The sequence below is a fragment of the Garra rufa genome, chromosome 16 (genome assembly GCF_049309525.1).
Source record: "Garra rufa chromosome 16, GarRuf1.0, whole genome shotgun sequence".
In the NCBI taxonomy this organism is placed as follows: domain Eukaryota; kingdom Metazoa; phylum Chordata; class Actinopteri; order Cypriniformes; family Cyprinidae; genus Garra; species Garra rufa.
In genome coordinates, this window is record NC_133376.1 from 39,686,137 (window position 1) to 39,700,920 (window position 14,784).

General features: G+C 38.0%; 1 protein-coding gene across 3 annotated transcripts; it reads left to right on the top strand.

The window, feature by feature from the left end:
• Nucleotides 1-2,392: 2,392 nt before the first annotated feature.
• cpeb4a (cytoplasmic polyadenylation element binding protein 4a) lies at nucleotides 2,393-14,458 on the top strand. Of its 3 annotated transcripts, none has more exons than XM_073820546.1 (10): nucleotides 2,393-2,474; nucleotides 3,655-4,834; nucleotides 6,013-6,103; nucleotides 8,029-8,052; nucleotides 8,284-8,460; nucleotides 8,544-8,633; nucleotides 8,834-8,952; nucleotides 9,147-9,261; nucleotides 11,102-11,283; nucleotides 13,995-14,458. In XM_073820546.1, the coding sequence occupies exons 2-10, from the start codon at nucleotides 3,716-3,718 to the stop codon at nucleotides 14,220-14,222; spliced, it is 2,145 nt and encodes a 714-aa protein (XP_073676647.1). In that variant the 5' UTR covers nucleotides 2,393-2,474; nucleotides 3,655-3,715; the 3' UTR covers nucleotides 14,223-14,458. The 3 variants fall into 3 exon arrangements, with proteins under 3 accessions (XP_073676647.1, XP_073676646.1, XP_073676648.1); XM_073820545.1 differs by lacking the exon at nucleotides 2,393-2,474 and adding an exon at nucleotides 2,483-2,896; XM_073820547.1 differs by lacking the exons at nucleotides 2,393-2,474; nucleotides 8,029-8,052 and adding an exon at nucleotides 2,483-2,896.
• The last annotated feature ends 326 nt before the right edge of the window (nucleotides 14,459-14,784 follow it).

Below are 14,784 nucleotides of genomic sequence, written 5' to 3' on the forward strand. Positions count from 1 at the left end.
GAATCGATGTGAGAAACTGAGGAAGGTCAAAGGAGGAGAGAGAGAGAGAGAGAGAGAGAGAGATAGAGGCAGAGCCTCACTGCCACACTGGCTGCCGCTGAATTGCATGGTCATCTTCCCAGCTGTCCCTCTACATACATTGACATCGGCTTAGCCGTAAGCCACACATCAGGAAAAACAGAAAGGGAGGGAGAGGGAACACTGTGTGTCTATATACATCAGTGTGTTTTGTTAGTGTAACAGTGCAGGAACAAGAGGGAGGGGTCCTTTCCCAGCTGTTGCAGTGTTTGCACATGGTTTATGACACTGCAGTAAGCGCAGCTCAATCCCTCTTATAACACTGCTCACCGTTCTCCCACCATGGGCCTACAATGTGGCAATGATCTGATGGGGTCAAATGGGAACTTTAGAAATTGGGTTGCCATCAGGCTTCTGATTTATATGCTTTACTATAAAGACACATCTTACATAGAATCTAGCATTTTAAGAAATTTGATAAACATTCTTGATTGGTGAAATCAAGCCTTTCACATCTTTAACCTTGAGGGCTACTGCAAAATACAGCGTGCTATTCTCTGCAGCCTGCAATTCGAACAGCAGCATCAGTCATACTGTTGCCATGGAGAGATATTAATTGCTTTATTTCAGAAGCATCCATGCGGGCAAGAATTGAGATATGCACCTCTACAATAGCAGCTGGAGGATATGTAGATTGATAATTTTCAAGCTTGCAAACCAAAGATAGAATTAAGGTCATTTACTTAGTTTCTTAAACAGCATGTGAAATAACACAAAACTGTTTGCATCACCTGGGGCGACGTCTAGCACGCAACTACAGCGTCAGACGGAACGACATTGTAAGCTACAATTGAAGATAGCTGTCTTTTTAAATCCTCTGAGCAGCACTTGTCCTTCTGCGAGATGACCTTGCGTGCGGTATCTTGTGACAGACCCACAGACAGACTGATGAAAGGAAAGACCACAAATGGTTATTCAGGTCCCGGCTCTGCCTGGTTTCTGGGAAACAGAAAGTGAGTGATGTCAACGATGGATGCATTTTAAACTCAGCTGATTCATGGCTGTGTTGATTTGCATCTTTAAATACGTGGCGTAAAAGCCTTGCATGCAAGAGCGCGATTATTATATTCTCAGATTGAAAAAAATGCATGCTATTTGAAATGTTTTGTATATTAACATACTGTATATGTGACCTTGGACCACAAAACTAGTCATATAGTAAGTAGCACGGGTATATTTTTAGCAATAGCCAAAAATGCATTATATGAGTCAAAATGATTGATTTTTCTTTTATGCAAAAAAATCATTAGGCTATTAAGCAAACATCATGTTCCATGAAGATATTTTGTACAGTTCCCACCATAAATCAAAACTTATTTTTTATTAGTAATATGCATGGCTAAGAACTTCATTTGGACAACTTTAAAGGCATTATTCTCAATATTTTGCTTTTTTTTTTTTTTTTGCATTCTCAAATAGTTGTATCTCAGCTAAATATTGTGCTGTCATAACAAACATACATACATCAATTGATAGCTTATTTATTCAGCTTTCAGCTTTCACATTTGGACAAAGCATGAAAGGCTGATTTAATTTGTTCCCATTTCACTAGATAAATCAAAATGAATACTTAAAACAGATCCATTCAGTGGATGTCACACACTTTTTTAATCCAGTGCTGCAGAGAAATGGATTGATTTTGATCTGGTCTAGGCATGAATAGTCAAGTGCTAAAACTCGATTACAGGCTGAAAATAGTAGCAGCTTACTTTAATGGGATTGCAGGCTGCAGTGAGCACTAGAACTGGCCGACTGAAGGCATCCCTGAGACTCCAAACCCATCATTAAAAAGATATAGACTGTGTCTGCCCATATGTAAATGCAGTGCACAGACTGAATGAATGTGAAGAAAAACAAGACAGAAGTCTGTGTACCATCATCAGACAGGCCTATTTCTCTTTAAAACGTGATAGAAAATGTCTGTCAGTGGAAGCTGACCAATAAAACACTTATAAACATCTCATATTTCTCTCTCACTGTGGCAACACATTTAATAATTACAAACAAGCTGCTTTTTCATTTACAGTCTATTCATTGCAGGCACTCTAGATGTGAATTATTGTTTTATACTGTATTGTTTAGAGGAATTTGATCAATGTCTTTCCAAGAGTGTAGTGTAGACAGCAAATATTTAAACATTTCCAAACCGGTCGTATAAGGTATTTACATTCTGGGCAGGTACAGTCAACCTTTTCTGGGTGACAGAAAGTAACTGGCTGAGAAAGAGGTGTGGTTGCGATTCTCAGGTCCAATCAAATGCCGCATGCACTCGAACCTGGGCGGAGATTCTACTATACAAGGGCGGGGTTAAAGACGGAAGTTCAACCGGATTGGTTGGCAGATTGCAACACTCACAAACCATGGTCATCTGCAGCCTGTCCTTGCAACTTGGAAACGTAAGAAAACCTGTATCATTCTCAGCGTAGATTCTGAAAATCGTTGGCAAAAATGTGTCGAGCGTAAATTGTTGTCCGACGATGATGCGTGATTGTTTTCATTCGCTGTCTTGATTATTATCGCAGCGTAGATTCAATGCACGGTGTCATTAAGCAAGCAGAACACGAACGCTGTCGTTTGCAGTGTGAGATCTGAAACAATCTAGCGTTGCATATGAAGCAAATGTATCAGAAATCCACCGAGTAGCGTTTGGCATCAAAGCCGTAGGATTCAATCGACGCGTCAGTGTAAATTTGAGGATTTATAAGGTAAAATTCGGGACACTACCCCCATCGCACATAGACTGAAACGTCATCAGCATTTTCCTGTATTTAAATGGTTGAGAGAGAGGAGGTCATTGCTGAAATAAGGAAGAACGCCGGTAGGTCAATTGCATTTTCTTGAAACATTTGAAGCGATGACAATGCTTTTGAAAATGCGTGCGTGAAAATCCTCCATCGGCGGCCGTGCTGAAATATTAGATAAGGTGGCCTGTGTCATGATGACTTGTCGTGATATGTTAAAAGACGACCCCGTTTTGCTGAGAACAAATGTTGTAGATTAAATCGACAACCGTTGTCGTTGCATCGTATTTTCCTCTTGATTTCGTTGAGATTGAGATGCAAAGTGCATAAAACCATTGTAGAATCGTATGTGTGTGACTGTGAATGCTGACAATGGGTGTAAAAATGAATAGAGAATTCCTATAAGAAAATGTCACCCTGGACCACAAAACCAGTCATAAGGGTCAGTTTTTTTTTAAATATATAAGGCTTTTATTGATGCATGGTTTGTTAAGATAGGACAATATTTGGCTAGTTGGCAATCTGAGGGTGCAAAAAATCTAAATATTGAGCAAATCGCCTATAAGATTGTTCAAATGAAGTTCTTAGCAATGCATATTACTACTAAAAATTAAGTTTTTACATATTTACAGTAGGAACTTTACAAAATTTGTTCATGGAGCATGATCTTTACTTTATATCCTAATGATTGGCATAAAAGAAATATACTTGATATACCTATGCTACCTCTGACTGGTTTTGTGGTCCAGGATGACACATTGTAAAATGGATGCTTCAGCTGTTTAGCATTCTGAATATTTCCCATCTCTCTCTCTCTCTCTCTTTCTCACACAAGGGTATTAAGAGAAACTGAGGGAATTACACACATTGAAGATTTACTTGATTAGGCTACATAAATGGGGGATTACGGCTTTCTGGTTAAAAACAACGCCGCAAACAAATCAGTTTTCCCAGTACGGATTCATCCACACCTGCAGCATACGGTTCACCACCAGACGGCACCTCCAAGCCCCCCGGCTTTCATCAGCAACAACAACACTACCAATGGTGGAAGTGTTGGGTCTGCTTGGCTTTTCCCAGCTGTGACGACCCACTCTAACATGCAAGATGATATTTTGGAGTCTGAGACGTCCAAGGCTCCGCAACTGCAACAAGAGAGTCAAGAAGGACAAGACAAACAATCGCTCTCTCCGCCAGGCCACCAGGAAGCACCGGGAATTATCTCGGAGTTGGACAACACCATGCCAGAGGAGAACCAGCTTGAGAAAGGGACCATGGAGAACGCTAACGGAAAAGAGGCTCTGCGGCTCGAATCTCCGGTGTTATCAGGGTTTGACTATCAGGAGACGTCTGGAATTGGTACTTTAGCACAGTCTAGTAGCTCTTCTTCATCGTCCCTTACTGGTTTCAGCAGCTGGTCCACTGCGATACCCCCCAACCCTTCCACCTTGATCGAAGAGGTTGGCTTTTTCAACCAGGCTGCTACTACTAACAATGCTCCTCCTCCGCTGCTATTTCAAAGTTTCTCTCATCACACCAGTACGGGATTCGGGGGGAACTTCTCCCACCAGATAGGGCCTCTATCTCAGCACCATCCATCTCCTCATCCTCACTTCCAGCATCCTCATAATCAACACCGCAGGTCCACAGCTAGTCCCCATCCACCTCCTTTCTCCCACCGCAGTGCTGCTTTCAACCAGTTGCCCCATTTGGGGAACAACCTAAGCAAGCCTCCTTCCCCTTGGGGGAGCTACCAGAGCCCCTCGTCCACCCCATCTTCTACTTCCTGGAGCCCAGGTGGAGGATACGGAGGCTGGGGAAGCTCTCAGGGACGGGAGTATCGCCGAGGGCTGAACGGAGGGATCAATCCCCTCAACTCGATCTCTCCTTTAAAGAAGTCTTTCCTAAATAACCAAACCCCATCGCAGAAGTATCCCCGCAACAACTCCGGCTTCAACACTAAACCCTGGATGGAGGACACCATAAACCGCAATGATAGCATCTTTCCATTTCAGGTAACTAAAACTCAATCTGTCATTACTATTTAACGATTTTTTTTTTTAAACAGAAACATATTGTTTGATTTGCTTTTTCATTTTCTGCATTTGCTCCCTTTGGCCTAACCTAATCTGATAGTGGCACAGTGCTCATGTGGCATGTTTGTTAGATAAATGTGATGGATCAAAGCTCAGATGAGTAATGCAGTGCTGTCGCTCCACTTCTGCAAGCTGTGAATGTCACTGATATAAAAAGACATGGATGAGTGAGTCAAAATCGGGATGGCACAAGCACAGGCAACAGGAGGAGAACTGGAAAGTCTGATACTCTGATCTAACCACTTGTGTCAACACAATTATTAGTTATTGCGATTATTAGCATTCACAAATACTAGGGACTTTTCCAAATTTAGTCAAAGAAGCTATTCTTATTACTTCTGTGTGTATCATAGATGCACCAACAGATGACTTGATAAACAAAACCTTGTGATTTGAATTTGACCACTTTTGGAACATATTAGTAGTACTGCAACTAATTATTTTGGTAACTGTTTGATTTCCGTATTATCAGCATGTCTGAACTGCATTGTTTTGCATTTTGGTACACAGTGAGATTATGTTCTTGTTTGAACCGCACTGAAAACACTCACTGTTTCACATGCTTCGTGTGTCCTCCCTGTTCAGTTTGTAGCCTAATACCAAGAACAAACCTTGTATTGTGTTTGCAAGGCTTTTTCCTCTTGGTAAGCAGAGGCCTGTTGTGCTGCAACACCCAAGGGTAATGGATAAAGGCTATGAAGGCACTCTAAATCAGGTGACTGCAGACTTCATGTAAATTTCTGGATTGCGATTCTTGGGTTGCTTTGCAAGATGCAGAGATGACCTCTTTTCTGTAGGTTTGTGGCCTTTGGGAGCATTGGTATATTCATTTATCCAATAGCGCTATTGGTGTACATATCAAGTGCCCAACCGTGCAAGTCTCTGTATGCTAATGTGTGCCCTAGTTGCAAGTTTGGACGAGTGGAGTGACAGACATCATCTGCATTCTTACTGGTGCTGATATTCAGATTCAAAGCGAAATGTGAATGTGAACAGTTTCCGAAACTGTTGATAACAATTTGTCTGCACTGTTTGATGAAATACATTTAAGACACAATGACAGGGGTCTAATCACGTCTCCCTTGTCGTTTTTGCAGGAGCGCAGTCGGTCCTTTGATGGTTTTAGCATGCACTCTCTAGAGAACTCTCTGATCGACATCATGAGAGCCGAGCAGGATTCCTTGAAAGGTACGTTATTCACTGCCATCATTACAGATCCTGTCTCGATGAGTATTAAGTAATATACTGAGTGTCTTTTACAAGTAAAATTCAGCAATTTTGATTATTAAACATTATTTACTATTTCTAGGCAAGGCACTTTTAATTGTTAAATTGTGTAGTTTTGTTTCTTTTAATTTATGACTCCATGCTATTGAACGCGAAAGCATATTAAAAATATTTAAAATTGTCTTTTGATTTCTTTTACAAAATAACCTAATAATCTTGGTTTACTTTGTTTTGATGCTTGTTTGCTGTACTACAAATCATGCATGCAGTGTCATTGTTGTTGTTTTATGCCCTTTGATATTGAAGTTTACAATCTCTGTTGAATTAGTTATTATTAAAATCTGGATTCACGATGTTAAGATTACAACATACTGGTCAGTAGTTTCAGAGTATCATTTGCCGTCTTTATTGCTTCAGTTGCATCAGATCTGCATATGCACTTTTTGTATGATTTTTGCTACATTATTATGCTTGATTTTGTTGTTGGAGGAATGTCTTGTTTTTAACAAGTTATCTTATTGCAGGTGTTATCCTCCCTTTCTCATCCTGGAAACTCACCAGTACTCCCTAATTTGTTAATTTATTTAGTTTTCTTATTTGTATAGCACATGTAAAACAACTAAAGCTGGCCAAAGTGCTTTCTCCATTTATAATGACATTCCAACAGCTTACATCCAAAAATGATAAAACACCCAACAAAAATGCAATTTAATACAATTTACAGTAATTCTTCCATCACAGTCAGATCATTAATTGTTATCTTGGTTGTGAGAGTGGCAGACTGCCAACTAGCCCATGTCAAAACATATTTTAATTGAATCACAAAGTGATTATTCGTTGCGTTTGTCTTGTTATTTTTGTCCAAATAACATATTGAAGGCCATGTGACTCAAGAAAGCAACTTAGTGTCAGTGCAGATAAAAGTTCAGGCACAGTGTAAATCAGAGGCCTAAAATCATGGTTTCATTTAGGCTATTCCACAAACAAATCTCCAACATATGCCAAAAATATGTAACTGATGTTATTTCCATTTATCATAACAGATGTGACAAATAAAAACGGTGGCCCATACTAATGTTTTCCTACATTCAAGTAACCCATATACAACCCTGCGTTCTAACTTTAGTTTTGGAATCTATTACAGCTTAGTGATTTATAGATGCCATTCGATGAGTGTTTCAGAAAGCATAGGCACAGAATTAAAGTTAAAAGAAGGGGCATGGAGATGCTCTCCCAATATATCACCTAAGCTCCCTTCAGGATTTGAAGGCTAATCTAGGACAAACGCTAGAGAGTTGGACTTGTAGTTTCTGCACAGACCTGGTTAGGTTATTTTCAGTTACATAATGTATGCTACTTTTATAAAAACATAACATGAATTCTTAACAATATAGGATTTAGTGCATTTATTTATATTTGATAACCAAGTGTGACCCTGGACCACAAAACCAGTCTTAAGTAGCAACAACCAAAATACATTGTATGGGTCAAAATTATCACTGAAGATCATGTTCCATAAAGATATTTTGTACATTTCATACCACAAATATATCACAACTTAATTTTTAATTAGTAATATGCATTGCTAAGAACTTCATTTGGACAAATTTAAAGGTGATTTTTCTCAATATTTAGATTTTTCTTGTTTTTGCACCCTCAGATTCCAGATTTTCAAATAGTTGTATCTCAATTTAAAACAAGTGACCATTATGACTGGTTTTGTGGTCTAGGCCACAGATTATCTTTCATGGTTTTCTTGTTCTAGGTGATGTTTTCCAATACTTCTGGACTTGGATGTGTATTATTGTGCATTTAATACAAATATCATCCATATTTCCCAACAGTTTTAGACTTACTCAAGTTTATTCTGTCTTATTTACATGCAGCAAGGAATTACGGAAGGCGACGAGGTAAAGATCTCGGAAGTGTTCATGTAATTTCAAGTTACAACATGTCTTTGTGTTAAATTGTCTTGGTTGCCAGGCTAGGTTTTTGTACTCTGTTGTGTTTAGAAACTCTCTCATTGTATTCAAATGAAGAAGGATGTTAATTGCTACTTTCAAAATCTATAGCTGCTTTTCAATGCATGTAAAGGTTTGTTAGGTGACTTCAGCATCACCTTTGGGGCTAATGTGTGACAGGTCACTCATCGTTGTTTCCCATGGAGGATGAGCGGACTTACGGGGAGGATGAGAGGTCTGATCAGAGTCTGAGTGGACTGGGTTCACCACACAGTTTCCCTCACCAAAATGGCGAACGCATTGAGCGCTATTCTCGCAAGGTCTTTGTTGGCGGTCTGCCTCCAGACATAGACGAAGGTACTAAAGCATATAAAGCATTTCTCTCCAAGTGTGCATCAACCGCAACAAACCTGTTGTATGTATTGTGTATAACATTTCAGATGAGATCACTGCCAGTTTCCGACGCTTTGGACATTTGTTTGTGGACTGGCCTCACAAAGCGGAAAGCAAATCTTATTTTCCACCAAAAGGTGAGTTATTTGCAAGGACATATATTAGGAAATGAGTCATGCAGACATCAGCTTGTCTCATTTTTTTTTTTCCATTTGATGAATTATGTACTTCTAAGTGCGTGCGTATATGGCACACCCTGAGGCCTGAGCAAAGGCTACAGGTCAAGGTTATTGAAAGTGACTTCTTGCATACCTTCAATGAACCCATTGTCCTGCAGGTTACGCGTTCCTTCTGTTTCAAGACGAGAGCTCTGTTCAGGCACTGATTGATGCTTGTATGGAAGAGGATGGGAAGCTCTATCTCTGTGTCTCAAGCCCTACAATCAAAGACAAACCAGTAAGATATTAAAAGCCTGCATGTCTGCAGTTTCTGTGACTTTGCAAGTTGTGAAAAAGCAGCAGAGCATTTTAAAGTTAAATATAAACCTGAAAGTTGTAACCTGCTCCAACACTGTTACTTTGTTATTCCACTGGTGTTTGCTGTATGACACATGACAAGCTGCTGATGTTTTGTTCACGGTGTATCTTCAGGTCCAGATACGACCATGGAATTTGAACGATAGTGACTTTGTGATGGACGGCTCTCAGCCCCTCGACCCCAGAAAAACAATCTTTGTTGGGGGAGTGCCACGACCTCTACGAGCTGGTTTGTTTGGCTTTCAGATATTACCAAAATCAAAAAAAGTGTTATTTAGTTGCCACAATGAGGTTTTTGTAGATCATTTACTGTGCGTTGTAACAATCATCTAGTAAATTTTCTTATGCAATTAAAAGAGTAGTTCACTTCCAGAACACAAATTTACAGATAATGTCATCCAAGATGTTCATGCCTTTCTTTTTTCAGTCATAAAGTAATTGGTCTTTTTAGGAAAACATTTCAGGATTTTTCCTTCTATGGTGCCCTTGTGGTTGAACTTTCAAAATGCAGTTTAAATGCAGCTTCAAAGGGCTCTAAATGATCCCAGCCAAGGAAGAAGTGTCTTATCTAGCGAAACACTTGGTTATTTTCGAAAAAATTTACAATTTATATACTTTTTAACCTCAAACGCTCATCTTGTCTAGCTCTGTGTGAACTCAGTGTATTCCGGTTCAGTACAGTTAGGGTGTGTCGAAAAACTGCTTTTCTTACTTAAGTCCTTTAGGATTGTATTTGTCAGACTGTACGAATGTGCTGATCATGTCACACTGTGGGATCTCAGTTGTTATTAATGTCAGACTGTACGACAGTCAAGACGTGTTTAAAAAAAACTGGTGCGAGCAAGAACACTTGTCCGTAGTTTTACATTATCAACCTATAAACGTTCAGTGAAACGTTGGCTATCATGAAAAGTATACAAATGGCGGCAATACCGGCATATTTAAGAAGAATAGTGTAAGCAGCAGTACACACCCACATGAAAACAGTGGCGCAACCAGCCTTTATTATAGCAAAGGCAACATATTCGTGAGCGGAGGATGGGAGTGCTGGTAATTATGTGGATAGCAGAAACCTCTAGCATTAATTCTGATAATTTCGTCTTAAAAAACGACGACACTTTGACATTCCTCATAGGAGATGTCATACTGCAGGACTGTGCGCCAAATCTTCTGACACTGCCAGAATTTTGATGTAAAATTTGATTGCAACGGCCATTAATCGGCTGTCAAACTAACGATCAAAGACTACAGATTTTAGCCTAGGATTATAGGAATCTTTTAGGATCTTTCAAGATTTGTCTCAGACGGCCAAATCATGGCCAAAATCGCACAGTGTGCGCCTGGCTTCAAGAAGGATTTTCAAGACTAATAAAAATGATTGTCTTGTTTTCAGGAAAAAAATACTCAATTGAAATAAGCAAAATAATCTGCCAATGGGGTAAGAAAAATAATCTTGTTTTCTGTTTGAAATTTTTTTGCTTACCCCATTTACAGAATATTTAGCTTGTTCTAAGCAAAAACTACCGACCCAGTGTTTACAAAGTGAACGTGCAAAGAAGATAAAACGGCCGGGGGAAAAAAAAAAAAACGGTAAAACAGCATTGTAGGGCAATTTTAAATTTGGGGGTGAAAATGAGTTTTTCAACATTCCCTTTAACTGTCATGAACCAGAATACACAGAGTTGAGCAAGATGAGCGTTTGAGGTTTAAAAAGTATATAAATTGTAAATGTTTTTTTTTTTTTTTTTTTAAGAAAATAAATGATGCCTTGGCTGGAATGATTTAGAGCCCTTTGAAGCTGCATTTAAACTGCATTTTGGAAGTTAAAACTCTGGGTACCGCTGAAGTCCACTATATAGAGAGAAATACAAAAAATGTTTTCCTCAAAAAACAATTTCTTTACGACTGAAGAAAGAAAGACAAGGGGCGAGTACATTATCTGTAAATTTGTTCTGGAAGTGAACTACTCCTTTAATGTTCTGAGTTGAAAGCCATTTTAAAGTTACTGTTGTTTATTATTAGTATTATTATTTATTTTTTTTTTTACTTAATGTGTTACCCCATAACAGTGGAGCTCGCAATGATTATGGACAGACTGTACGGCGGGGTGTGCTATGCTGGCATTGACACTGACCCTGAGCTGAAGTATCCTAAAGGGGCAGGACGGGTGGCCTTCTCCAATCAGCAGAGCTACATTGCTGCTATCAGCGCTCGCTTTGTGCAACTGCAACACGGAGAGATCGATAAACGGGTGAGAGCGGGGGTTGGGTTTTTGAGCAGTGTAGTATATAAGTATATATATATATATATATATTTCTATTAGACTTTTTTTTTTTTTTTTTTTTAAATAAACACAGTTTGTGTATTATGTTAATGATACTGAATAATTGCTCTAGAAAAGTTTTTATATGGATAATCTTCCTCTAAATAAAAGTAGAGCTCTTATCTATTGTATACTGTGTACAATAATGTTTTAAAATTGATTGAAATTGATTTGAATCTTTGATCTGAAATGGCTAAAAAAAAAAAAAAAACTTTAGAATTTGAGTTTAGATTTTTATTTGTTTAACCCTTTCAGCTTCTTCGGTATGAAATGGCTGAAAATTAAAACAATTTTTATTATTATTATTATTATATATTTTTTTTTTACCCTTTCAGCTTCTGTGATCTGAGATGGCTGAAAATTAAACAATTTAATTTTTTTTTAAATTGAGTTTGTTGTTGTTGTTGTTTACCCTTTCGGCTTCTTCAGTCTGAAATGGCTAAAATTTAAAAATTTTTTTTGAAAATTTACATTTTGAGATTATTTTTTTACATAATTTGTCATATTAACTATGTGAACACACACACACACACCAAAATCGTGTGCATGATTGGGATATGTTGAAGGGTCAAAAAATAAAAAAGTATCACTTGGTACCTTGGTAAGTTGCATAAATATTGCATTGTATCATAAAATCCTCTTAAAATTCTAAATCAAAAAATGTATTATTTAACAAAAATACAGTGATGCCAAAAATTATTTAGAACACTTATTTTCACCAGCTTAAAAATTAGTTTTAAGTCAGTTGTTTCTATTTTTTGCTGTAGTAGTAGAAAATATCAGTTTACATTTCCAAACATTCGTTTTGCCATTAATAGTGAGAGTTTGCACAAGGAGTCTTAACAACAGCCAGTGCTCCACACAGAGATCTGATCTCATCATCATCTAGTGTGTCTGGAATGACATGAAGAATCAGAACAAACTGAGACAGACTAAATTCAAAAGAACTGTGGCAACATCTCCAAGATGGTTTAAGACACCAACGTGAAAAACTATGTGCAAGTCCAAATGCAAAGGATGATCACACCAAATGTTTATTTCATTTAGTTAATAGAAGTTAATTGATAGATAAATCTATTTATGACAATATTTTTAGACTGGATGATGATGATGAGATCAGATGCAAGCGTAAAACCTTTTTGCAATATATATGGGAGTTTTTGCGCAATTGACGCATTTCCAATAGTCATATATTTTTTTTCGCAATTTCAATTTGCGCAATTTAAAGGGTAAAAGAAATGCAGCTGCAGTAACAGTAGCTGCATTTCTTTTACCCTTTAGATTGTGCAAATTGAAAATGCACCTAATGGAAACGTGTTAATTGCGCAAAAACTCCATATATCACAAGTTTTTACGCTCACATGAAGTGGTTTTTCAGCCAATTCTACAAAGGAATATTTTGCAAAACATCAGTGGAAACGTTTTTTCTCATTTACAGGTCACATATGATTACAAATGTGACCCTGGACCACAAAACCAGTCTTAAGTCGCTGGGGTATATTTGTAGCAATAGCCAAAAATACATTGTATGGGTCAAAATTATTGATTTTTCTTTTATGCCAAAAATCATTAGGAAATTAAGTAAAGATCATGGTCCATGAAGATTTTTTGTAAAATTCCTACTGTAAACCTATCCAAATGTAATTTTTGATTAGTAATATGCATTGCTAAGAACTTAATTTGGACAACTTTAAAGGTGATTTTCTCAGTATTTAGATTTTTTGCACCCTTAGATTTCAGATTTTCAAATAGATGTATCTCGGCCAAATATTGTCCTATCCTAACAAACCATACATCAATAGAAAGCTTATTTATTGAGCTTTCATATGATGTATATATCTCAGTTTTGTAAAATTTAACCTTATGACTGGTTTTGTGGTCCAGGGTCACAAATAGCTGTTTCAGTCGTATAATGTTTTATTTTAATTGACATTTATAAAATAGTGTAAATTTTCTGCAAATCTATAATTGAAATGCAGGTAGTGTCGCAAAATCAACTTGACTCCTGAGTAAAGCTGTTTTGAGCTCAGACAGGTTTGTTTGCTATGTGGTCTGAGCTGATAAACACAGAGTGCTTTAGTTTCGCTTTTGTTTCATTTGTTGTTAGATGTTTCTCATATGCAACAGAAATGGCAGCGCTTATGAGTTGAACAACAGTGTGGTCGAGCCAGTGTGATCGCTTGCAAAAACTATTTATAAAAAATGCAATGCATCAGAAAAACGCTTGCTAAACGTCTGGAGCCCTGAGAGAGTAGATGGTTCTGCATGCTTTCAAATTGCTCTCGCAGTACTTTGTCATATTCTGATCATCTGCACAGTGCTGCTTAAAGTGCAACTGTTGGAATAAAAGCTGTAACTTCTCCCCACCACCTCTTAGGAAAATCATTCGAATTAAATATAAATTGATCCTGAGGTAAACCAATAAATCGTTTATTAAAAATCGCGATAGTTAGGTTTTTTTATTTTTTCCCACCCCTAATTAAAACCATTTTTTAGCTGGTGAAAATACTAGTGTTCTAATAATTTTGGCCACCACTGTATGCACTTAGGTACCAGAGGCTTAAGTGGTTTATGGTCTTTGTTCTTCATGGTCAGTCTGCCTTGACATGTGCTAAGCTAAAAGTGTCTACCTTTCCTAGGTGGAAGTGAAGCCATATGTACTGGATGACCAGCTGTGCGATGAGTGTCAGGGCACGCGTTGTGGGGGCAAGTTCGCTCCGTTCTTCTGTGCTAACGTCACTTGTCTTCAGTACTACTGTGAATACTGCTGGGCAGCCATTCACTCGCGTGCCGGACGGGAGTTTCACAAGCCTCTAGTGAAGGAGGGAGGAGACCGGCCTCGCCACATCTCCTTCCGCTGGAACTAATCGGAGAGGTCAAGGCTGTGCTATTCGTATACATGCACTTTTCATTTTGCTAAGTCCTTTTTATTTAGAGTTCTTTTTTAAGTCTAAAATTGTATTTATTCTTAAGTTTTTAATTTTTTTTTGCAGAAGAGAATGCTAAAAGAAAATGGTGTAATCCTGATTTTTGTTGAAAAGCTACATTGGTGCGCATGAAGACTTGAATGCATTAGATTTAAAAATATAGATGTTTAGCCTGACTTGACTCTGAATTAATGTTCTATCTTTATTCTCTCGGAGCCTCATCTTTTGTTTGTAATGGGTCACGTTTTCACTTTACACTGTTGAAGGCTATACACAAAGAGGCTGGAGATGTAAGGGTTCGAGCCTCGTTCATATGACTTTAACATTGAGGTTTGCTATTTTCAACGGCTGCATGGCAAATATGGATTCATAGTTGCTCCTTCAACAAAATGCACAGTCACAACTAACAAGAGACCACAAGCTATTGTAGGAATGACTTAAAGGGTTCATTCTGCAATGGATTATACGGTTTCTAATGTTTAAGGCAAATCTCTAAGACTTA

Excerpts from the sequence above, each read along its gene's own strand:
- cpeb4a (XM_073820546.1), top strand. The coding sequence starts at position 3,716 with ATGGGGGATTACGGCTTTCTGGTTAAAAACAACGCCGCAAACAAATCA. Across the intron at positions 4,835-6,012 it reads ATAGCATCTTTCCATTTCAG|GAGCGCAGTCGGTCCTTTGA; the intron begins GTAACTAAAACT and ends TCGTTTTTGCAG. Across the intron at positions 8,634-8,833 it reads ATCTTATTTTCCACCAAAAG|GTTACGCGTTCCTTCTGTTT; the intron begins GTGAGTTATTTG and ends ATTGTCCTGCAG.